Here is a 26,839-nt window from a genome sequence, read left to right on the forward strand (position 1 = left end):
GCATTCCAGGTTGTGCCCTTTACTCTGCTAATGGTGCTACTGACCCTTTCAGACATTCCTGCCCTAACTCTCTGATCACAGGGGTCTAATTGCCTCACTGTAAACAACCTGTACTTTCTTTTCATATTAATCTACAGTGCCATTATTTATCAGAAGGTTTGCAGTGAGATATTTGATGCACATCACTGGTTGAATTGCATGCTTTCTACTCTTTTGACTGACAGACAAAGTTGTTCCTCTGTAACCTTGGACACAAATAGTGCAGGGTGGATCACATGCTTTTCAGTCAGACATCCCTGCTGAAAGTTATGAATGAGAAATGTGTAAGGGAAGATGATGGGGAGGAGGAGTGATGCTGGTATTTAGTCATTCAACGCTCTTCTAAGATCCATAAACAGTCCTGTGGGAGGTGAGTGCGCACGTTTCATCCCTCAAGAACACTCCTCGCTTTAATGGTCTGGTAGTGTGTAATGCAGCCTGCTCTGGTTCATGTTCTCTGCTCGGTGTCCCCTCTCGTTGGAGGAATGCTGAACACTTTATTGCTCCAAAGTTTAGGGGTTTTGCCAGATCTTACTTTTTTGTCCATGTGACACTTTGTTTTGAAGTGGAGTTGTATGAGGTACTCATCCATAGTTCAGTGTGTTACATACAGTAGAAGCAGCAGGAGTGCCGATAACAGAAACTAAGCAATGCACTGCTGTGGGGGCAGCAGCAAAACAGATTCTAGCTACCTGAAAAAAAGTTTAAACAGATTAAGTGTGTGCTACATTGAGAGCATTTTCACCACTTTACCTTTCCACATGATTTGATGGGGAAGCTTTAATGACTACAGTTCCCCATCTAAGCTCTCATCAAAGCCACCAGACTCCATTGACAAAACAGTAATTTTGGCGCACTGAACACAGCTGGTGTACTGCTGCTGTGACAGATACTTTGTGGTATTGTGTGGCTTTGGTGAATCTGAGCTAGTCATTTTAAACACCAAAGTCACACAACAACACAAACAAAATGACTGATTGAGGCAGCAGTAGACAAGCAGATCCTGTGTTCAGCGATGTTAAATCCTTGTTTTTGTCAATGAAGTCTGGCTTTGAATAGAGATTTAATCTCTACCTTGGAAACTGCTGTCCTACTGTAAGGTAAAGCAATGAAAGTGTTTCTAAAAATAGCATACACTTAAACTGATATTGATTTTTTTAGGTGGGACCCATTTCAGATGACTAAATTATATTTTGTTGCCCTCCACAGCACTACATTGCTTTGCGTCTGTGTTGGACTCCAGCCTGATTCTCCAAACTGGGGGTGTGCCGGCTGTAATACACCCACCATGAATAAGTACCCCATCCAATCCCCCTTCAGAAGATCCGAGCTATCCCTTTAAGGAGTCAATATACTTCATCTGAAGTGCCTGTCAGGTCATCACCTGTGTCTGTCACTTTAGATGTGTACAAACAAATGTAACCTCGCAAATGAGGAACGTCATGTCTCTTTATTATGGCTTGCTAATTCTGTGGTCTCCCAGTTTGGCTATGTAGAACAGTTATTAACAGTTTTTGCCTTCAGATAAGGTCGGACGACACATTATACAAATTACTGTTTCAGGCATGCCCCGGCCTTGACAACCAGGAGATTAGCACAGTAGTAGCAAAAAGATACTGTTTTCTTTTTAAAATCTTGTACAGAGGATCTTTGACACGGTAACATAATCTCTTTTCCTCAGTGCTTCATGCCTCTAGTCCAAGAGATGGAAATAGAGATAGAGGAAGGGGGTTAAATGTAACAGAGACCACAGGACAGCGGCAGACTAAAAGCTTCCTGTGGCAGAACAGAGTGTAAGCCAGACCTGGCAGACTGGCTGGCAGGGCAGATGTTTTAGGTGAGAGGCACAGTAGATAGCACCGTCTGAATAATTCATCAGATGGGATTGAAGATGTGATATATTAAGACACAGCACACAAGCCATCTTATGGCCTCTTTCAGCACTTTTTGTGCAGCGTGAGTGGCTGCAGGGCTCAGATCCCCCTACATCTCTGCTTTCTTTCTGGCAGTTATCCACCAGAGTCTGGGCAGTGGAGGAGACAGTTATAGATGTGCTGGCTCTCGGTCTAGCGAGGCCTCCAGACATCTGGAGAGGATGAAGCTGTTCAGCATGCAGGTGCAGTTTAAGCTCACAGGAACTAACGCTGTTGATGCTTTTTTCTCCCAATATGACTTCTGCTGTGGTCAATGGGTCTTACTGGTTTAGGTTACAGAATGAGGATACATGCCTTCCAGTAACTCAGAATATATGTTATCTTGTCTGCTTTCACTTTGACAGGGGACATGTGCTCTATATGGCAAAATAATCGTACCGTTTTCAGTTTCTGAACTAAACAGTACTTCATATATGTGTATGTATTAAAATTGCTAGTTTGGGGAAAAGAGTTCACAGTCTGAATTCTGGCCTCTATACTTCTCTGCTTTTCCTGATGTTTACATTGTGATACATGCAAAACCTGCCTTATTTATTCCGTCCCAGCTCATGGGTCAAATTGCTGACCTTACATCTTATAGTTTATAAATAATGTGATGAATCACTTGCCCTAAAGTAGCGTCAGAGCACAGCGTGAGCTACACAGCAGCCTTTTGGGTTTGTAGGAATTGAGTGACTTTGGGAGAGTTAAGAGAGTTGACGTTTGCCAACATGACTTGTCTGTTTTCTTTAAACACTACATTTTTAAACTGATGTCAGCAAACCAAAATGGGACTTTGATGTTTCTGGTTTACAAGGAATATATCTAAATATTTTGGGTTATAGATTTTATTTTAAACCACATCTGATAGTAAGAAAGATGTTTTATTATTAACAGTAAAGTTTACAGCAGTAGTACTTTTTGTCCATGTGGTTGCAGCATTACTGACTGCTTTTTACCTCTAAGTTGTGAAAGTAGGTGAAGATGTCGGAGGACGTGTCACAGTGAGGAGGCTCAGCTTTCTAGTAACAGATCATTTCACCTCCATCTTTCCATGACATCAGCTCACACCGACATGCACCAGGCTGTGGGGACCTGGGCGCTTGTATGGACGTGTCAGGACTCTGATTGCATCTCAAACACACACAAGCGTGGGCTTTTCACTGCAAACAAAGGTACATGAACTTCGAGGGCCCTTTTGAAGTCCTGAACACTTCCTATCTTAAACTCCAAGCTAAGAGTTTGGCATTAAAAATGTCATAAACTGTGATGTAATTTAGTCTTGGTTGTTTTTATTTTTCCCAAACATTGTACTTCAGATTTAACTGATGTATACCATCTGCAGAGCTATGAACAAATCATGTGATATAGGATATGTGCCTGTATACCTGCAGCCAAGCACGCTGAACTCTGTCATCTGATAGGATGCTAATCCCCTTATTATGCTTGTCTGGTTAAATAGAACAGTCAGCCAGGCATTAAATCATCTAACCTAGGGATCAATGTGGGCCCCATAATTTTTCTGTGCGCTAGGCCATGTACAGTGTGTGATTGAAAGGGAAAATGGAAAGGGGCACAGGCAAAAATGTGAAGCACAAACATGTAAAATTAAATCTAAACTACCAATGCTAGCTTGATAAATCGGCCCTTGAGTGACTGCATTAGCATGGTATATAGGGTGATACTCTTGAGTGACATGAGCTCGCCTCCCCCGTATGGTTTTCCACGTACGCTGCCCTCATAGGTCAAATCTGGTCGTCTTGGCTGTTAGGTGTCAATGATTGGAATTTACCCCAAATATCAGTGTGCTAAAGGATTCACAAGATGGCTTGGATGACTGGGATACCAAGGCCTAAGTGAGTCTTGAGGACTTGGAGTGAGGAATGTGCAGCTCACTATTGATCTTTACTAAGTGAGGTCACTGCATGTGGGGGGCAGCTGCCCCACTCTCAGACCGCACATAAAGGGGACACACTACCCCCACAAAGATATTTTAATGTGGTCTATCTGCCAGTTAAAGAAGTCAAATAAAGAGGATTTGACTTGTGCTTGATATCGACTTTTTAAGGAATGTTGAGGATCGTAGCCAGAGATGAGAAGCAAACGAACCCGTACAACCCCAGGCATAAGACAGCTAACTCTCTGTACTATATTTGTTGCCTAAGGATCAGTTGTTCATCGTTTGTATATTCTGTCTCATGAACTAGATTTAGAGAGTATCAGACAGCCAGTCTTGACATTGTTTCCTCAATGTGTTTGAAAAGCAATACATGCCATCTGCATCCCTTAAAACAGTTGTTCTCAAATGGTCCAGCCACGTGGTCCAGATTTCTCCGCAGTCATTAGTTCAAGGTCCACACAGTTTAATACATACAGCGTCATACTTGCGTTTGACCATGTTGTCGAACTAGTTTGCCGTTTCTATTAAGTAGCTATCCATTGGTCACTCACTCTACAGCAGGAAATGGCACTTCAAAATAAAGCTCTGTGCTGGAAATTCACTGTACTTTAAAATAGAGTGTGATATTTTTTTTTTTACAAACTTGACACACAATTTTAAAAATACAAACAGGAGCACACATTTCATTTTGCTCCTTGTATTCTTGCAAGGCTTTTTAGGCACTTGCTTGAGCTCTGGGCATCATTAATCACAATTACTTTGCAGACAACTGGATTAGCCTCTAAACAGTTCTCACAGGTGTCATTTTAAATGGGCTGTACAGTGGTGATTGAAGAGTGAACATGAACCTGATCACACTGAATGAACACACCACTCCCTGGGCTATCATTGATCCTCGCTTGTGGTTTTCAAAAGGTGTAAAAACATGATATCTGCTCTGGAAACATCACATTTTCTCTCAACTATGCCAAAATCAGTTTTTGAATATACACTATTGTATTTTATTGTGTTTCATTTGGACATGTAACACTATGTTTGAATAGCTGAACACAAGGTCGAAATGGTTTCAAGAGGCAGTGAAGTGTATCATCAACATCATCTAAACATCACCCCGTAGTTATCAGCTGCCCAGCTAAATGAGGCTTTTCAAGACCGTCATTAGTGCCGAATGTATTGGTTTGTAAACTATTAATTGTTTGATAGAAAGTTAGTTGACTGCATTTGACATGGACATTGTTTAACAGTTTAGAATTGCTTCTTTTCTCTGTATGTTACAGGGACAGTTCACCACAAAATAAAAAATACATTTAGCGCTGTTTATCAGTCTAGATCGTTTTGGTGTGGGTTGCCAAGAGATAGAGATGTTGTCCGTAGAGATCGCTGCCTTCTGTAGAACATAATGGAACTAGATGACACTGGGCTTCTGGTGCCAAAAAATACACTTGATAAACTTAACAGCAATGTCTCTTTCCAGAAATCATGACCAGGTTACTCAAGATAACCCACAGACATTGTTGTGAGCAATTTCATCTAGTAGTTCAACTACACCTGCCAACTGAAGTTCGGTAGAGGTTCCCACATGACACTGCTCACAACAAGGTCTGTGGATTATCTGGAATTACCAGGTCCTGATTCCTGGAAATAGACTTTGCAAATGTATTTTTTTTGGCACATTGTGCGCCACAAGCGGAGTGCTATCACCATTATATTGGAGAGAAGGCAGACTTCTCTACGGCTGATATCTCTAACACAGTTGCCTGTAAGCACTTGAACACACACATAAAATAATGCCCAAAACACTGTTGGGTTGAGGATTAAAATGATTTTTGTGTAATAAGATGGAGACACCTTCTCATTAGAACAGTCTAGATTGATAAATGGCAATAATAGATAAGAGGGAAAATATGTATCTGTGATTTTGGGGTGGACTGTCCCTTTGAGTTTTTGACCTCTAGTGGCACAATGGAGCCATTTCTTCTTTTTAGTTTTGCTTAGATATGAGGATGAACAGATATGACCACCAACACGTGGGTGACTTTAAAGATATTCCTACCACTAGTGTCACACCACTCATCTATCTCTCTTTAATGCCTGAAATGGCTTTTGCAAGTGTTTTATGAGGAAGGAAAATGCATTCATCACATTAGTTAGATCTTCACAGTGAGACTAATGAAACCTCGAGCAGCAAGTCAACTACTGGTTCAGTCTTGAGGGTTTCGATATGCTTAGTAGGTTCAAAAACCTCTTGAGTTGTGTTAAAGGCGTGTCTGTGGTTAGTGCCGTTGATGGGCATGTGGAGAAGCGGACATTCTGAGCCTTTAATCGGTCTCGCACAGTGATGGATGTGTGCTGCTCTTTGCCCAATGGCCTATAGCCTGAGCTTCTGTCTAAGCCTCTAAGCTACTGGAATGCGTGCAGCTTCTTGCTGTGGACATCAAGGGAGAGCAGCCATGCCGCTTTGTTTACGGCCTCTCATGGATGCCACACCAGCCTAATCAATTTCAAAGAGGATAAATATTTCAATGCATTGTTGGTCGTTGAATGGGCCATAAATTTACATGGGCAGCAAATATTAATGCGGCACATTTTTTTTTTTTCCCCCCCCAGTTGACTTGTCCAGAAGATAGAGTTGCATAGTATTTGTGATAAAATATTCTAAACTCATAACTCTCTTAGCATTTTTCAGTTTTCATTGGTATGCCACAGACATTTTCAGCAAAGCATGTTATTATTTTGTTTTTGATTTTTCTTTTATTTATTTGAAAACTGTCCATTTAAGCACATGATAATGTTCGATATTTAGAATAATCTCACATTAACATAGTAAAATTTGTTTTTAAACAACACCCTCTGCATACTGTAGTTGTGTGCTGTAGAGTTATCTACCAAGACAAATCAAGTTAGTGAAGGTAAACAAGAACAAGCAAGATAAAGCACCTCAAGTCGATGCCGTGTTATCAGCACTCGCTCTATCAGGGTCAATATTTCACTCCAGTAAATGCAGACAGAATTATATGGCAAACAAGTGGAGACATTTAGAATGGGAGTGTTTCAACAGGCCTGACCTACTTACAGCAGCCAGGGCTGAAACAGCTCCTCACCTGTGTCTGGCAGACGCAGGGACCCCTCATAAAAACAGCCCCTTGATATCCAAAACAGCTCACTGGACAGTATTATACTGTATTTTTATGCATTATATTATACAGTGCCATTCTGTATTTTTATTTATCTCATAAAGTAGTTGCTTTTACTGGACTGGACTACATATGGTCCACTTTCTTTGGCTTGTCCAAACTGCTACACAACTATTGAGTGGCTACTGTATATGACATTAAAACCCCTGTTTAATTTCAGCTAATGCTCACAATAGCAAGACAACCGATCTATGTACAGTATGTATGTAATGCAGCAGTTATCGAGTGGTCTTCGTTACCAGAGTTTGTAAAATGCCCTTTGTTAAATATCAACTCTTTGATACCTGATAAACAACATTAGACTATCCAAACAAAATGTTACCTTGTATTTTAGGTAGTATTTCTCATTGAACGACAGTGTGAAGTTGGTAACCTATTACCCACTCTGAAACCATTTGTTCCATGTGTGCAATGGAAAAGAGAAATGGAAAAATGGTAGCATACTGTAATTTCATTGCAAGAGATTCATATGTATATCTCATCATCACTGCCCATTGTAAATGTAGTCTTCGTTTTCAGCAGAACACTTTGGCATAGGAAGGCCCACAAAAATGTCATCCCAATCTTTATACTGCAGCATGAATACACGTGAGATGGTAATTGTTAAATTTGCTCATGAGCATCATGGGGTTGAGAGCAGAGAGACTCTGAGATGAATTTTCCAGCAGCAGCAAATAGATTTAATTAATCATGCACAATAAATGCATAAACTATGCCCAAACGATGCTGTTGAAAGGTCTTTAAGGAACAACTGCAACTGGAAAATGAAGACTGAACTTTAGCTTAGTAGTAAGTGGAATATTGCTGCATTTCACATTAAAAAAAATCCAAACGTCTTCAAAGTTACAATTGTGAAGATCGCCGTTTCATTTTCTTTGCTGGCACCTTTGGCAATAAGTGGTAAATTTAAGTTTTTGGATCTCACTTCCCAGAGTTTCGTCTGTGGCATAGACTGTATGATAAAGATGGCCCATATGACAGCTCCCTAAAAGTGAAGCCACAAAATTTAATTTCCCCCTGCTGGCTGGCTGCAAAATAGTTCATAAACCCGTCCCCCTCATTTTAGTGAATGGGACATAAAAGAAATTAGATTACATTGAATAATTTTTTTTCCCAAAGATGGTTTCTATCATTAAGGTAGTCATAATTCTGATGTATGTCCAAGTGTTGGTTATTCTGATACATTTGCTTTCAATTAGTTATTTGATGCTAAAAAAAGTAGTGTGACGTCATGATTGATAGCTGCTGACACCAATCTGCCCACTCTGGTGAACCAGCCACTACTGGGTGATGGAAAAAGTGCCACTTACTTTGCGCCACTTATGATTTTTTCCTGGGAATATCGCCACAGACACCTAGTTGGTAATATGCAGATATAAGGGCTTTCACTTGGGTCATATAGGCTCAAGTCACCATTGTGTTACCTCATTCGGTAAAAAAATAGTGACTTAACAGACATTTATTTAAATGAAAATCTTCAAGATTATTACCTTAAAAGATTCAAGCCCTGGCATTGCTTACAGAGCACTTATGCTCACCCTTTTATCAGCTATATTTATTGTAGTACAAATATTTATTATAGCATAAACAAGTGTGTTCCAAGCAGCAGCAGCAGCAGTGACCTGTGGTAGAGCTCTTGCTTGTCGCGCCAGCAAATGCCAGGATATATTATGTAGCTCAGTTAAGAAGAAAGTCTATCTATGGGGGGCCAGATCAGTTGCAGATGCAAGTGGTGAATGTCAACACCAAAATCCTGTCAGCTCTTAACCACTGAATTTGTAGACTATCTGGACAGCTTATCATAAACTGCATACACTCATGAATCATGTCACGGTCAATGGGCTGAACTTTTAAAATGCTACAGATGTAGATGAAGACAAGGATTGCAGATGTTTTTTTGATCTTTCTAGTAATTTATTAATGTATTGCCAACTCAGTATTGGTGTCTGGAAGGTGTAATTAATGATAAAACCTTGGATACTCTTTAAAGATGTAGGCGTTCCTTTTCCTCAGCAAAGGGTGCAACAATGGTGAAACAGACTGGAGAAAAGAAATAGGCCATTTTAGCAGGATCAACAGGGCAGGCTGCTTCCTAAAAGTGGATCATCTTACACTGGATTGTTGAAAACTGAAAGGAGTGCAAAGAGAGAGGTTTTTCTGCCAGTTTCATCTGAATCCCTCAGTGTTTACTATGTTTGAGGGTTTATTAATGACAACACATGAATAGTTTTAATCCAAGTTTATGCCCTGTCTGATGTGTTTTGACAGGGAGATTTGGCTCCACTGCCAGGAATAAAAGGGCACGCAGCCAAAAGAGGCAAATGACTCTCACACAGTAGTAAAGATCTCATTGAACCTAGTATTTGTCTGGTGAGATTAGTCACTCTCAGGTGATTCCTATTCCAATTTCAATACAAGCACCAATAAATACATTGTAGTTTGATGAGGTGACTAGAAATGCTTATTATCACCGTCAGAAAGGAAAAAGGTGCCTTTGCCCTTTCATTTGCTTCTCTGTCGTCCTCTCCCCCCTCTGAGTATTAATGCACTTTTCTGTCTGTCGCTCAGCCCCCGCTGCTCTTCTTTCACCCATTTCGGCCTTGATAGTGATAGCAGGCCCGACGACAGACCCTGCTCCGCTACTTTACATTTCATCAGCAAGCTGCTTCTGCTGGCTCCACATCTGTTATGGAAATTTGCACAGAGGGGAAATGGAATGAAATGGAATATCATTTCAAATATTTTCACTTCTGAAACCGGGTTGATTTAGGCACTTGTAAAGGTTTCAAAGACAGAGGTGATGAAATATGCTCATCCACTTTCACAGCCATATATTACCCTAATCTATCAATACATTCTTAGCGCCTGATAGCTTCAAAATTGGGATGTTTTAAGAAGTCAGCGCTTGTGATAAAATTCACAACCTCTGACCGTGTGTCACAAGCCTCAGAGGAGAAGCAAGCTTGATGAATTTAACTCCCCTGAACCTTAAGTTCAAAATGTCCCCTATCTCTGTTCAATAGTTTAATAAGATTTTAATTAGGCAATTAAAAGTCTTTGGAATAGCATATGGTCATAATTACTGCTGTATGGTTCACTCAGGGATGAATGAGCCATTAATTACTCTTAGCTGGGTCTGGGGATTGGACTTAAAATGGGTCGAGCTGGAAAGAGAGGGTATTTCTTCAGACTTCACAGTCACCTAATCAGAACTACAGACCTCTGAGTTTCCATTAACTGGGGAACTGGGTTGGGTTGCACCAGCTCCTCTTGAATCTGTTTCTGCTAAGTTTGTGTGCAAAGTCCCTCCTAAGTTGTTCATAGCTACAAGCTACTTTTAAACAAGAAATTTACGAAATCCAGTTGCACCATTAAAACTAAGATACGTGATTAAGACTGTAGTAACTTGTAAATTGGTTGCTAGGAAATGTTTGTAGCACATCAAATCAAAAGCAATTGACTATGTAAACAGGAGGTCACGGTTTTACAGGTGCAAATTATAGATTAAAGTCCCCCTCTGCTCAGAAATATGTTTTCTCATGTTTATGTCCCCTTAATTGTCTGACCTTGACTATACGGACTTGTATCTGTGCAGAGTGTGTCCCTAGAGAGGTGTTTTCACATTCCTCTACTGAAGGGGGTGATTTCTGCACACTTCCCTAAAATCTGAAATTTACATGTACACTGGGCAAGTCAGATTAGGCACGTTACAAATAGGGAAGCTAATTGCTGAATGAAAATAAGATTGTCACTGTTATACGGGGAAACAGATATCGACACAACACCAGCAAAGGAACCTGAAACCTCCAGCGCGGAGTGGATTTGTCAGCGCAGAGTTAGCATTAGCATAGTGAAACTTTTGACAGCAAATATGGTAAAGTGAAGTGTACAGTTTTGGATGTAAGTAATGATGTGGACCCTCGGGCTTCTTTCCACTATCTACCAAAACCCCATCGTAACAGATAGTGTATGTTTTACACACATTAACACTGTATCAGCCACTGCCAGCTCGCCAATAAGCTAACAAGCTAACAAAGAACATAAATAAAAGATGCTAACTGCACTAACCATTCTGATTCATCTGCTAGTTGCCGATTTTGCCTAACAGACTCCTCATCTGAGCCTGGGTCTGACTGAGGCGCAAACATGTATGACTGAATCTCTCCAAAGTTTCCTCTAAAGCTAATGCTAACCATTTTGATACACACTGGTCGACATAGCGTGAGCAGCGCTAAAGAGAGGAGAAAGCAGACCCTACCGCAAGCAGCGGTGGCAGTTGAGTGGAGGCCAGCTCCACAATTCCTCAATGAGGGAGAAAGAGTAGATCTGCTTCCAGCCCCTTATCAGAGTATTTTTAACTATTATGTGGAAAAACCAGCCAACTGTCCGTCAATTTTTAACTGCTCTTCTGAAGCCGGGTCGCGGGGGGCGGCAGGCTGAGCAAAGTATTCCGGACGTCCCTCTCCCCAGCAACGCTTTCCAGCTCCTCCTGGGGGACCCAAGGCGTTCTCAGGCCCTCCAGCATGTTCTTGGTCTGCCCTGGGGCCTCCTACCAGGTGGATGTGCTGGACGTGCCCAGAACAACTCTAAAAGGAAACGCCCAGGAGGCACCCTGATCAAATGCCTGAACCACCTCAGTTGACCCCTTTCGACACGAAGGAGCAGCGGCCCTACGCCGAGCTCTCTCCGGATGTCCTAGCTCCTTACCCTATCTCTAAGGTCAAGCACACCCACCCTCCTGAGGAAACCTCATTTCGACTGCTCGCACTCGCGACCTCATTCTTTTGATCACTACTGGGGAAAAACCATGCGAAACAAAATATTATTACAAAACAAGTCTGGGGGACTTAAAACTTTGTAAGTTTTGGTATTAGTTTGTTGTATTTTATTCTACATACATGGAGAAATCTGTGTTTCAGAGTTAGAAATATTGATGCAGTTTTAGGGTGAGTGGGAAATATCTGATTGTGATTAACTATGATTTGGTCATTTTGTGAAACACTATTGGCATGACATTTTGAAATGTTCTGTCTTAACTTTGGTAAAATTGAACATGAAATCTTCCCAGTTACAATATAACAGTATTTCGTTTGGCACTTTAGCACTTTGTCCCGATACTGTGACAATCATTGTGCAACGTCTTACTCATAGATGGGTATCTTTAGATCTGGATGAGTAGTCACAAACTTACCTGAGAGGCAGTAGGACCGGCACAGAACTGTGTCAACACTGTTCCCACTCACCACTCGCCTGGTGAATCAGCCACTCCGTCCATATGTGCAGGCGTGCTCCTCCATTAAGGCCTCTCCTGACAGATGATGTCTTGCACATCTCACATCTGCTCCTTCACACATCTGAGAGCCCTACAGCAGCGTGAAGGTGTCAAGGGGGCAGGAGGGGGAGGTGCTGATCATGGGTTGAAGGCCACATCTGGGAGCATGTGACCTGGGTTGTCTTAGGGGTGTGACGTAGGTGGCCAGCGTGTGTGTATGTACAGGTGGCTTCCTAAGATGACAGGCATGCCAAAAGGTCGTATTTATCAGTCAACACTTTTCCAGTCAACAGGCTGTGTGTGGAATCCAGAGAGCTTTGACCCCTCCTACTCTACTCAGATGGCAAATGCTAATGTTGGTGCCACCTGTTTCAGCAGTATACACACTGCTGCTATTTATAATACCCACAGAGTATGTAGTGCTGTCACTGGACAGTCTTTGTCATTCACTGATATATATAGTGATAGTTTTATGGTATACCAGGAGCTGCATTACAGGAAGTGACTGATAAAGCATGCTGGGAATTCCTACGCTTGGTTAAATATAAAACGTATTTCCTCTTTGTACACACACTGTATTGTGCAGAATTTTTACAGAGCAGGAAATAAAGTATCCATGGTTTTATTTTAGTATACAAAGTGCTCATAACTTTTCGATAAAGTTTTTTGTAGTAAATTTCACTTTGCATTACAAGCTGAACTTACTCTGTAAGCTCTCAGTTTCATTTTGACAGCATTGCCTATTTATGGGAACTTTATTCTTATTACAAACACATGTGTAAATGATTCACATCTTTTTGTTGTGTGGAACTCACTCCCTATTCCCGGCAGAGCCTCTTCATTTAATAGTCTCTTCCCCTCCTCAGCTTATTATTTTCAATTCATGGACTGTCAAAACTATTGCCATTATTTGTATGGACGATGGGCTAGTGAGCAAATGTCTATGTCCCATCAGTCAAAAGTGACAACTTTTGTACCACTTATTTCCCACCCAGCAGCATAAGATTCAGTTTCCACTGGGGTTATCCCCCTCACTTTTCAGATTTCTAATTTATCACCCCCATGTACACTTACTGTCCAGGTGAGGGAAACTCAGATAGGACTCTGAAAGGTTGATACATTCTTCAATGATTACGCTGCACTTGCAGCAACATGAGCTTTATGAGCAGTGATGAGTGCTTCTTGAACTCCCCTGCGTCAGGTTTCGCCTGTGCAGTCACATGCTGGCTGCCCTAATCCTCAGATTGATGGAGGTTGTTGGGGTTGGTCACAGCCTAACAGAAAACTGTGGGGACTCAAACAACTACTCACCCTCCACTGCATGTTTTGGCAAATAAATATACATATACAGTATATGTGACATATCAAGCCAAGGACGTGTGTTCCTAAGACAAGAATTGATTTTAAGAGACTAAAAAACTATATAATTATTTGAGATGATAAGCAGCAATTACTCAGTCCTCGTCAGTTCTCTGTCAACGTGGGAACAGATGACTTTACAGCAATGCAGTTGCAAAGACAACTGAGTCGCTTTCTGTATTCAGAGTCTAGCAACTACCAGTTTCCATTGTTACTTCGGTGGTTCCACCATCCAGAGCACCTGCAAAGAATTGACATCGATACTGGTGACTGAGGATAGCTATTGATAACTACTGGGGAACTTGAAAACGCTATCCTCTTCCTGTTTTGTTTGCTCAATTGTTGATGCACTTCCTTTGAACTGTAAATCAAACCTTAATTTTCCCGGTAGATTGTAAGTGATGGCAGAATTGCATAGTAATAATGAGGCGTATAGAGAACTAAGCTAAAGGCGTTGGTGTCACATTACACGATGCAATCTGCATTTACTTCACAATGATAAATTCAAGCAAAAAACTTGTCTATTTCCACTTTAATGAAAGTAATTGAGTGGACTAAAAATAAAGAAATGTAGGCTACATGTCTATGCTTTTATTAGTCTCATGAAATGTACAGATTTTCATTATTTTGGGTTGTTTGCTGGGTTCATACAAATTTATATAGAAAAATAGCATTCACTGAGTTTGTTTGAAGAAAGCCAGACTTCATTGTGTCCTCCCTCTAATAAAACCAAACCCATGTCTTTGATTAGACCCTCACTGTTTTATAATCTATGGCAAAAGTTTGACACATGCAATGATTATGTCGAACCCATCTGATAACGGAGATACACTGCTGGAGGGGATATAGAAAGAAACTCTGGGAAGATTTAAGAGGAGATCATAGACAGAGAGATGGGAGAGTATCATCCATAGCCAGAGCACACTATCACGTCTGTGTAGGGAGTGAAAGGGATGATTCAGTTTATGCATCATGCAGGAGAGAGCAGCGAAGTGCAGAGTTGCATATAGATTTCCGTGCTGTCAGAGGGGCCCTTGTTCTCTCACTCACGCTGAGTCGAGCTCTCTCTACGTACCTCACTCGGATTCAGCTTGATGCATGCGGGCCTCTTTTTTCCGACTGTCACACAAACCCAGAATTAATGGTAGCTTCACAAGTGGCGTCTCACTTTGAATTGTTTCACACAAAGGACACTAATGATGCTTACGGCCACCCTCCTTGTCCAATTACATGTTACAGTCCGCCAGCATCACGTCGGCTGCACGCCGTCCAAAAAACTTCAGATGCTGACCTAGCCTGGAGTTTTAAAAGCAGAAGCTCATAAACTTGTCTGCTTTTGTCATCATGATCATTGAGAGTCACAGTCCAGCTGCTGTAGGTTTGAATTCTTCAGTGTCCAGACATCCTTGATTATATTTCCTTTTGTTGCCTTTACAAATCTGGACTGTGGTTATGCTAAGAGGACTGATGGCTTTTGATCTATTAGCCCTCCTGTGGACTTCAAAGGAAACAGATAAAATGGACTATTGCAAACAACTTAACTCAGAAGAATAAGACTTAATTTGTCCTTTGCTTTGCTGAGTGTTATTCCTCCATTTGGAGACTAAATTGACAGAATAGAGTACGTCTGTCTCTGTTTCTCATATTCAAGTATTGTGTCTCCGCTGCTGTAGAAATAACCCACTTTGTGTCTTGTTGTCTGGCCTTTATCATGGCCTTCCTGCTCCTTCAAATGTCATCTTCCCTGCTCAGATTTGGAGATGTCTGTGTTCGCAACAAGCGTCAGACTGCTTATTGACTAAGAGTCAGGAGCCCCTTGATAGGAACCAGGAATAGCTTCACTCACTACCTTCTGCTATTGATTGCCATACCTCACATGAAACTGAATCTCCTGTTGGCTGCATTTAATGAGGAGCTCCCTTTGGCGACTGTATTGGAGCGTTTGCAGTTGTAACTGGGATGTCTGTATTGAATTCCCCTTCACGTCTCACTACGTTCAGTTAATCAGCATTATTGGTGTAATAGTTGTCTTGTGGCTTTGTTCTGATGTTTTCTTAAGTACTGTTGAAGACGTTGTGGATAAAGGAGTCAGCCACCGTCTACTCTTACATGGTAAAACAACCCCCAAAAGTGGAATTGTAGTGGAATATTGATTTGAGGAAAACTGAACAGCAGGCCTATGCAAATATTTAACCAATTTTCTTTGGCTTTAGAGGCCTCCTCACAGCTGTGAGCGGGTAAAAACTAAAGCCCTCTGTGACCTGTGGGAATCAAAACATTTTACAGTATCAGTTGTTATAATGTATAAACACCATCTCACCACTCAGTAATTAAACTAAAGTTCGACCAGCGAAAACTGTGGGACAGAAACTCCTGTAATTCCTGTAACATAAGCTGTTATTGTCACACCTTTTTATTGTTTTTAAGCTTCAGCAAAGATTTACGATATTTCAGCTTTCTTTTCTTTCCCGTGCAGAGCACAATAGAGTAGGTACGTGCAGTCCAGATACGGAGATCAGGGAGTGTAAGGTTGTTTTGTCAGTGGCTGACGCTATCAAATTAACCTGACCTGAGCATTGTGCTCCAGCACGTCTTGCAGCAAAGCTTATTCATGTAGTATTTTGTTAATCATCACCACAGGGATATCTGTTGCTCATTCTGCTGAACAGAAACTAAAAGCAATACCAAACAGCCTCAGATCTGTCGTGTGGAGTGGTCAGAGGTTGGTTCGAGGGCCGCAGATGAAGAAAGTAGACGTTGATTTTGGCTTGTGGACAGATTTTTTAGTTTTAATAAAGGAATACTTCACCCTGCAAAGGACCAGTTGTATATCAGTTACTCACCCCGTGTTACTTTAAATTCATGAAGAAAACTGTCTTTTCTTGCATGCCTCTACAGTGAACAAAGAATCCAAAAATCGAGACATTTCCCACAACTCGTGCAGTGTAGTCCAAGTCTCGTTTATCCAGTCGTATGCTCAGTACTTCCCAAACAGACAGCTCTTTCCAACGGGGAACTGAACTACTGTAAAGATTAGACTTATCTATGCTCTCTTTAAAGCCAGACTCCATCGACAAAACAGTAATTTTCTCGTTGAACACAGGAGCTGCTGGTCTACCACTGCCTTGATCAATAGATGATTTGTGTGATTGTGTGACTTTGCTGAATCCCAACTAACCCTTCAAAATGCCAAAGTCACACAATAACACAAACAAACTGATCTAGGCAGTGGTAGACCAGCAGCTCCTGTATTCTATTCAGCAAAATTATTGTAAAATTACTGTTTTCTTAATGGAGTCTGGCTTTGATAAGAGCATAGTTAAGTTTTATTTTTAGTTCAGTTCCTCGTTGAAAAGAGCTGTCTGTTTGGGAAGTACTGAGCAAACGACTGAATACCTGAGACTTGGATTGTTGTGCGCGAGTTATGTGAGTTTGTAAAGGGATATTTTCTTCATGAATTCAATGTAACACAGGGTGAGTAATTGATATACAGAAGGTCACTGGGGGGTCAAGTATTCCTTCAAGATAAGGAGTCTCTCAGCACCAATAACATGGAAAGACTTTTTTTTTAACATAGTGCCCCTGTTTCCACTGCTGCTGTTATTTTACAAAGATGGTGCTTAAATTGTTCTCATTATAAGGAGGTAGAGTTGCCACTAACACTAATTTTCATTATCAGTCTGTCAGTTTTTTCTGTTAATTCATTAATTGTATAGTCAATGGAATGTTACAAAATAGTGGCATATGTGATTGCAATATGACAAAGAAAAGCAGCACAATAAAAATGTCTATTACCAAAATAGTTGAAGATTCATGTTTGACTCATCAATAATCCACTTATCTTCCAGATCAGTAAAGACCCCACATGCTTGGTTAAACAAAGTACTTATCTGAATGTTCTTGCTTTATCTTCACAGATCTCAGTGGAGACCCTGTGGTGCCGCGTATGCATGGAGGCTGATCGGTGGAGACTTTCTGTCTTGTTCTGAGGTCACAGATCGTCATTCCAAACCAGTATCATCTTCTGCAGGCCCAGAGGAGCGCCCCGACTTCACCACAGTGCATAGGCCTTCCATTCAAGGAGCCTGGAGCTGCAGGAAGAGAGAGCGAGAGCAAGAGGGAGAGAAAATAAACACGGCTTAAAAAAGACGCGCTTCATGAATTCCCCAAAAACCTGAAAGGCAAATACTGCAAGTTGGCTGGCAGTCCTGAGGAGGCATGAGGACAATGAGTATGGCTTGGCTCTGTCTCCCAGCCTACACAGTGCTCCTTGTTGGTTGCTTTCATACAGCTGTCACGGAAAGCGATGTCACTCCACGCCTCACCTTCTCCTACAGTAAGTTTTATTAACTTCTTGACTATAAAATTACCGAGACATTGCAGTAACATATGGGCAGTTTCTTCCAGTGTTGAGTCCCAAGCTTTTCTGGCATCATGTGTTTACATCACTCAATCACTTGGGAGCATGGTAGTAGACTCAACGGGCTATTATTTATCAGTGAAGGAAGGATGATGTGAGCTTTGGGGGTGCCCGGGGCTCCAGTTGGAGCTTTGTGAGATCCTTTTGCATGAACAGCAGCACTTGGCAAACTTGCTTTCTCTTGCTCTGTGTAGTAAAGCCTCTACGAATCACATCTTGCCAAAGGTAAAACTTTACTCAGCTGCATAATCCTGGAAACTTGTGTATCTCGAACAGTCAACAGAAACAGCGGCTGTTTACTGTTAAACGATTCACTATTTTCTGGATTATTACAAAGTAAACATGCATTTCCTACCATCCCATCCTGCCTACAGGACTGATTATGTAATCCCCAGCGGTGTCCCTGTTCATTTACTCTGTACAGTGAAAAGAATCAATACACTTCATATGTGTCCATTGTAAGAGCTAAAAGGATTTAGATGGGTGAATCGGTGTTTGTCTACACCATAATGATTTAAAATCCGTGTAAATCCGCACTGTGAATGGCAGCTCCATCAGGGTGGCTCTGTTGAGTACCTACAGGTCACACATAATTACAAAATGAACAGGCCTATTGTGCTGCGACTTACTGAGGGCAGTCTGACATAGTCTCATAAGCACTGAGAGTTATTGCTCTTATATAATCTGTATTTTTTTGTGTGTGTTTGCTTGCAGAATGTCATACCATCCAGCCAGCTTAGGAACATAAAAATATGCTTGTCATATATTTCACCCTTAAAATATGTTGGGGATATTGTTAAGTTAGGTTTTTGTGCAGCATGATTTCCTGTGCTCTCTCCGTGGATGGTGCCATGGCCACTCGTGCCAAGTAGTGATTTTTATCATCACTGATGTAATTATTGAAATGATGTACCAGTGCACTTGAGATGACAAGTTGGATTTAAACATGTATTGTGTCTTAGTACCTCAATAGAGAATTAAACAAAATGATGGATTATGAGATCAGTGCAGGCTTTCAATGATTGAACTGCGTTTAGTGACTCACGTTCAGGCATCATTAGAGTCTTAATGTCAGGGAAGATTGTGTTGATAGATCTCTCTCTAATCTGTTATAGACATGGATAACATTTCCAGTATGGGGCTAATTTTGAGCCAGGCAAACTTTCAAATAGGTCATCCATCTTGCCTGTCTGAGCCTGTACCTTCCCTCATGTAGGACCTCTATACCAACAGGTAATCTCTCTCACCTGCCAGCCTCAACAAAGCCCGCAGCTCGGGCCCTGGCAGAACGATTCACAACAACACACCATCAATCAGTCACTGAAAAGAAGCTTCACGTTCACGCTTCCCCCTGTTTTGATGGAAAGATTTGCTTTCAGGGCATGTGGTGAATGTTAAACACAACCATAAAACATGCAAAACCCACATGTCAGAAGACTGGACTGTGGGGTAGAGCTTTTCTGTTGGCACTTTTGGGGGCACCAAGTCAACCTTGCTTGCATTTCCATTGCCAGTTTAAATGCACAGAGTTGTTCCGTCCTGTGCCAAAGATGGACTCTCCAGAGTCGGGCCAGCAGTGCACCTGACAGCCTCCAAGCGGGTTATGGTGATGTCAGTTGGGCTTCGTTATCATTATTAAGCATCAACATTCAGTGACCATTCACTGACGATCTTGTCAGCTCCTTTGACATGTGCATTGTAATTTTAATTTCAAAATGAAGACAGATTCAGCGACTGCATGGCGTATGTCTCGTCTCAAATGTTTTCAGAAACACGTTTTGGTGAACTGTTTCTAATATAATAAAGTTTCCAAACAAGCCGCCATGTTGGTACAGTTTGAAGTCTGGGAGCAGACAGCCCACATCCCCAATGGCATGCCCATCAAGCCTCTAATGCTGTAAAGCAGCGCGATCCCTTGTGTCCAAAAAACAACCCTGGTGGACACCTACCATTAGAGAAAGAAAGTGGTGGAGCATTGTCTGGATGCGCTTTGGCAGCACTACACCGATGCTTCCGAGACATTTTAAGCTAGCTGGAGGATATGGTCATCCAGCATATGTTAGTGTTGTGCCAAGAGAAAATTAAAAAACTCCCAACAACAGTACAAGAAAGTCAATAACATCAGCAGGGCTTACAGGGAAATGTTACGTTGGTTCACAAGCACGGTCGTCAATTTAAGACACCCTCAAGTGGGTAGCCCTGTTGTATGGAGATGCAAATATGTGCTGTACTGGGCTGACGCGAAGAGTCGAAACGAGCCACACCAAGCCAACGTGAATGGAAAAGCCCTTTAGATGTGCTATGGATTCAGCGCAGCTTAGGTTAAGCAAGGAAAGAGCTAACCTGACTTATCCTAAGTCATTAACTTGTTTCTAATAGCATTTATGTTGCTGTAATGTTAACCACATTGATGAGCTGACCTTTCTGTGAGGGCTCATTAATGAAATAGAACAGCTTTGGCATAGGAGGTGGTTACGATCCACTATAAAACTTAATGGAGTCATTTTTTTGGGTCCTTTTGACTTGTCTTAGTTAAGGGCTCATAGTGACTTTAAAGTTACTGGCTTGCTTGTGCAGTAAGGATATCTAAAATGACTGAACTCCCTGAAGACTTTAGCTTCATGTTTTAAAGATCAGTTTTTAGGCTTTAGATTGTGATGTGAGTCAGAAAAACATGCTTCATCCTGCTGATGAAGGTTAGCTGGGCCTGGTGGTAGAAGTTGTCTCGCTGTTTTAATGTCGGTTCTGCTACACTGACATTTTCCAGCCTCCCGCAGAAGGGCTTTGTCACATTGTGTTTACAGTATCAAAGCAGAATGCAGAGCTGCGGGCCTCAGGGACCTGAACTTTATACAGCAGAAACTGCCTGGTCTCGTCATGGTTTCTGGTCCTCTCTGTCCTATCTGGGTGCCAGTTAGCTTGACGGTTTGCATGCCTTAACCTCTGTAGTGTAAGCGGCCAAGAGCTGCTTGGCTGCTTCTCGTCCCGCAGCACTTTTGTCGACGGACTTCGCCTCTTCTTCTCTCTTGCTCTGTCTGTCCCCTGGTCCCCGCCTCTGCCTTAATGAAGAGGGTAATCTGCCATGAATAATGAATGGGGATTTGTATGTGTTATGGTGTGAACACTTGTCTGGTTCTCATTATGCGCCTATCAGGACGGATCATGGGTTCAGGGAGTAGAGCCTGCATCTGCTTTTCTCTCCGCTTTTGTTCCAGGCTTTAATGCAGACCATGCTGAATGGCTTAGTGTGTTGGAACACTATTTAAAGGCACACCTTTAAGCCGTTTATGCCGCCCGTCTTTGCCTGTTGATCTGTTCAGCCCTCTGTTAGATATCATGCGTGTGGACGGTCCTGCTTTAATTTTATTTAGGGGCCATGCCCACTGCCACACTGGGAGCAAAGCATTTTTAATTATTCAGAAGCTGTCATGTCTAGACCAGTCGAGTCAACCACTCTCAAGTAATTCAAAATGACAGCAGTGTCAAGTGAGATAACAGCTTTTCAATACTGTGTTGGTGCCACATAGCTGAACAGCAGCTCTTAATGGTATGAATGCTTAAACACACTCCTTCCACACACTGGATCACTTCAAGACCCGTCAAAGTGAAAAGTCATAGTAACTGTCACAAGGATTATTTTTATTTAATAGCATTTGATTTTCTTTAATTTAGTAAAAATTAATATACAGAACAAGCTTAGATTATGCATTTATAAGGGTATAGAGGGAAAAGATGAACAGGGACACTGGCTGTATGGTCACTTTTCATGTCAACACCTTGCAAAGCAGATGAAAGATTTTTTTGCCACTGCATCAATCCCTCATTTTTCGCCTCGTTTATCAATGCCATCACAATTATTATGCTTTAAAAAGAACTTTGGACACTTTACAACCGTGACATTTTGCAATAGCACGTACCAATATAATCTACCAATGGGATAGCTAAATTGAGCTAGACAACGAGGTCATGCATGTGAGATCGAAGACAAGACTACACCATAGTTATTATGCACACGTTGCCGCCAATAGTGTACAAGTTACTTTAAGTTGTAATAGATTGCCCTCAGTGTTCTGATCTGTAAAAATGATGGACTGCCTTCGGATTTTTTTCTGCCATCGTTAAAGAAATTCAGGCAATGACGGAAAGTATTTGGTTAACGCAGCCTCTTAAACTAAAGGCCCTTGCGCACCAAGCCTACAGTGGGCTGTCGGTGAGCATCTGTCGCCTTAGTCCGTGCCGTGTGTCTCGCACCGTTACCCATGTCAGACCCCTATGTTGTTGTTACTACTATGTGTATTTGGCACCAGCAACAGCTTAGCCTGTTGGGGAATGAAATCACTCTGATGGCAATTCAGCTCAGCGCACAAAAAGAGAAACAAAAGTGAGGAAAGTAAACAAACAGCTCAAGTCAAGAGGGAGTGAGACCAAAACAAACTTGTTTCATAAAGTAAGATTATTTTCTTTAGTCATTGAGCTCTTTAGCACAAACGGTTTGTGTTATTGTTCACTGGTGCACGGTAAATATGCCTTGTTCTTTCAACATTTTATTGTGTTGTCTAAGGATAGACCGATACATCGGCCGGCCGATATATCGGGCCAATATTTGAGTTTTTTATTTGTATCGGCATCGGCCGATACGCGCGTGGGTTCGCGGATTTATTTTTCTCTGGCATGATTTACAGACAGGCATCCACGGGCAGCTCTGTGTTGCCGGAAGACCCTGCAGCGCACATGCAGCGAATCCTACTGTGTACAGTAGTTGTTGTTTTATTTATGCTTCAGCTTAAATATTTGTTTATTTTATAAAGACATTACTGGAAGATTTAAGAGCACTGAACTCTTTTTTTTTATTTGAATGTATAATAATAATAATAATAATAATATTCTACCTGTTCTACCTCAACTTTCCATCTTGTTTTAGTATTTTTTACTGTTCAATATTTCAATGTTCAATGTTTCTTATTTTAAACTTGAGACCTGTAATATTTGTTATCATTGTGTCATTTTTTTGATGTAAATTGAGGGAGCAAAAGCAGTATCGGCCCCAAATATCGGCTCAAGAAAATCGGCAGTCCATAATCGGTCATCGGCTAAGGGTGATGGGAAAAAATCGGTATCGGCATCGGCCCTAAAAAATCCATATCGGTCTATCCCTAGTGTTGTCAATGTGCTATGTGGTTAACTAGCATCAAGACAGTCTTTCAGTCTTGGTATGTAGTAGGGGTGTGATACATCGATCCACATCGATACATCGATTCATTGATTAACGATCCAATTATATTGATGTAAAATGAAAACATCGATCCATATCGTCATCTTAAAGATACACATTTATTCTGAAATTCACATAGCACGTCTGTGTCACCATTTCTGGGCAAGCACGCCTCTGCTCAAACAATAAACAGAGCTCAGAAATAAAATGGTCAAATCATATTCTAGTTGTTTTTGTGAGTTGATGTAAATGATTGCGTTAGATGGGCATATGATATCGCGTCATATCGATTGCAGGCTCCTGAATCGAATCGAATCAAAATCGTATCGTGACAGACTTTGTGATATCGGTAAACATTGTATCATCATCCAAACAAATCGATAAAATATCGTACCGTGATGAAGCTGGTGATTTACACCCCTAGTATGTAGATAACTGGTCAGACAAAGCAAGCAATTTGAAGGTGTCACGTTGGGCTCTGGGGAGTTGTTTGGGGACATTTCTTCAGACCTTACAGTCAATAAAGTAAATAATTGGCTGACTGAAAAGTGTAGCAGTCCTTGATATGTTGATTACTGGCAAGCAGTTAATAAAAACAAACTTTTGCAAAAATTTGCACGTTTCACACATATCAGGGAGTAGAAAGGATCACTTTTCCTGATCATAACCAAGTGGCTTTTGTGCCTCAACCAGACACATACAATACTATCTTTGTGGCAGTTGGTATCAAAGTAACATTAGATGATTTATTTGCATTTGAACATACAGCAATAAACACAGCAGGTGGGGATTTTACAATGCTGTAATATGAATATACTCAATAATGCACTGTATGTGTGACGGCCCAGTCTCCATCTCAGTGATTGTTTTCAGTCCATCATAAAAAGACAGATCATTGATCCTGATATTGCAGATGTTTATGACACCCACCCCGTCCACTCCACCAGGGAGCGGGATATAAATCAAACTCAGCAGACCCTGTGAAAACACCTACTCTCATTGCATGTTGCATTTTCAAGGTGTTGCGAGGACACCCCGACTGCGTTTCTGCTCCTACTGTAAATACACAGCATGGTGTCGGGTCAGTCAGGTCAGAGTGCTGCTGTACAGTTAGAAACATGTCATGACCTCATGTAGAGTCTCTTTGTTCTTGATGCTTCAGGGTCATGGTGAGTTCCTGATAAACCAGCAGCTGGTTTACATTATTGTGGTTAATCCAGGGTCAGCTTGTGTTGCTCCCTGACCAACAGATTGCCCTGTCAACCTTTTTCATGGGAAAAGGCTCCTTTTAGAGCTCAAGTACAGGCTCTGTTACAAACTACAGGTTTAATAGTTTGGTAGGAAGGTGTTTTATTTAAATGTTAACACAGTAATTAGTTCCTACCCCAACTATAAATTGCTCCTCCAAAGCCTGTTATTGCTCGTCCCTGCTGTGTGAATACGTAATGCACATACTTTATCTCTGCACTTTACAATTTCCCCGGCATTTGCAGTATGTGTAGCATTTACAGTATGACTTTCCAGACTGTTTTCCTGAAGCTGTGTTCAAAATTGCCACCAATCTCAGCATCAGCATGGTGCATCGGAGACAATATCCTGCTAACAAGATGCAGCCCCACAAGTTAGCAATACAAACAGCAGGCTCACAGCTTGCCTAATGAATATACTGGTGAATTGACCCTCTTGGCCTGTTGTCTTAATGCCTTCCAGATGCTTCAGTCTCTGTCCTTCAGCTTCCCAGGTCTCCTCTCCCACACAATTACCCATTCAGCCGCAGCTCTTAATAGCTAGTTTAAAATTACTGGGGATAATTTAGTTACCGCTTCAGTGTGGCCTGTTTTCTGTCCTGATGTCATCAGACAATGCCGCAGTAGTGGGAGTTCTGGCGGTGCTCTGACACTGACCCAGTGGGACTCCGGTTGGCACTGCGGCTTCCTGTCGCAGCGGCCATTGCTTCTCTCGGCATAGGGTCGTAATCACTTCTTCTCAGAGCAATTGGATTTACGAGCCTTCATCTGTTCTATCCCAAGCAAAGTCCTTGAGCAAGTACAGTAAGCAGATGAAGACAAAGGAAAGGAGATTTGTCCCTGGTGTCTCTTTGCTCTGCCTGAGCAGCTTCTTCCTTACTTCCCTAAAGTATAATTTATGTCTTGTGTTTTTAATTTCTAGCTTATTCTAATGTTGAGGTATCCCAGCTCCCCTGTCGTTTAGTTTAGATATGTTGCATCACAGTTTGCCACCGCTGACATCAGGAATACATTTTGCCCGTCCTACTTGCTACTCTGCGTGTTTAAGATGAATAAGGATACCTCTCAGTATGCTGGTGCCACTGAATGTGGTAAGTTATTTCATTTTAATTAAAGAGGAATCAAATCCTACTATTAACATGTCAAGAAGTAAAACAGAACACTTAATCATTAAAGGGATAGTTCAGTTTTTTATGGGGACGTTGTATGGGGTACTTAACCATAGACAGAATAATACATACAGTAGATGTCAGTCGGCAAGTTTGGAGAAGCAGGCTGGAGTCCAGCATTGAAGCTAAGCTTTTGTGTAGTGAAAGCAACAAAACATATTATAACCACCTAAAAAAAGGTTGCATCTAAAAAAATCAGTATCAGTTTAAGTGTTTACTATATTGAGAGTATTTTTAACCGCTTTACCTTTCCATCAGACACCCCATCCTCTCGTCAAAGCCACCAGACTCCACTGAGAATAACAGTAATTTTACTTTGTTGAACACTAGAGCTTCTTGTCCACTGCTGCTTCGATCAATTAGTTTGTTTCTATTATTTGTGTGACTTTTGTGAATCCGAACTAACCCTTTTAAACGCAAAAGTGACACATTAACGCAAACAAAATAACAGAACGAGACAGCAGTAGACAAGCAGCCCCTGTGTTTAGCAATGTTAGATGACTATTTTTCTCAATGAAGTCTGGCTTTGAAGAGAGCAATAAAATTGGGTTCATTTTCCCGTTGGAAATCACTATCTGACATTAAGGTAAAGCAGTGAAAACATTCTCAATATAGCGCACATTTAAACTGATTTAGGTGACTTTAGGTGGTTAAAATCCATTGTAGTACATTGCTTAGCTTGACTCCAGCCTGCTTCTCCAAACTGGAGGCGTGCTAACTGACCTCTACTGTATGTACATAAAGTCGCAAATCTAGCAGCCAGTTGTATATTTTACCAGCATTTGGCTGGCAGCTGGTGCTAATTTCAACCCTGCTCAGACATTAAGAAATGTTTGGGAAACAAGAAAATTAAATCAAATAAATAATGAATGCCTGTCTTCATCTAGATACAAGTCAGTATTTGTTAATCAGAGACAATGCTAAATTAAATTTATTTATAGGCCTATACATTAGAATGATGCCAGCAAACAACACCGACTCAAGACAAGTTATACCAAGGTTTCTGTTTTGAGTTGTATTTTTTTTTCTACATTCCAATTACATTTTAATCTGTATGCAGATGATTAATTTCTGCTATACTACTGGTGTGATGTTGTGTTAAAGTCATTTCTGT

General features: G+C 41.3%; 1 protein-coding gene across 2 annotated transcripts in view; it reads left to right on the forward strand.

The window, feature by feature from the left end:
- Positions 1 to 26,839, forward strand: part of sema4ba (sema domain, immunoglobulin domain (Ig), transmembrane domain (TM) and short cytoplasmic domain, (semaphorin) 4Ba) — a 66,189-nt gene that overhangs the window by 17,365 nt on the left and 21,985 nt on the right. For both annotated transcript variants that reach the window (XM_078167880.1, XM_078167879.1), the window contains exon 2: positions 17,595 to 18,013. In XM_078167880.1, the coding sequence (XP_078024006.1) occupies positions 17,896 to 18,013 (118 nt within the window). In that variant the 5' untranslated portion in view covers positions 17,595 to 17,895. The remainder of the gene's footprint in view (positions 1 to 17,594; positions 18,014 to 26,839) is intronic.

Source organism: Epinephelus lanceolatus, chromosome 5, assembly GCF_041903045.1.
Source record: "Epinephelus lanceolatus isolate andai-2023 chromosome 5, ASM4190304v1, whole genome shotgun sequence".
Taxonomy (NCBI): domain Eukaryota; kingdom Metazoa; phylum Chordata; class Actinopteri; order Perciformes; family Serranidae; genus Epinephelus; species Epinephelus lanceolatus.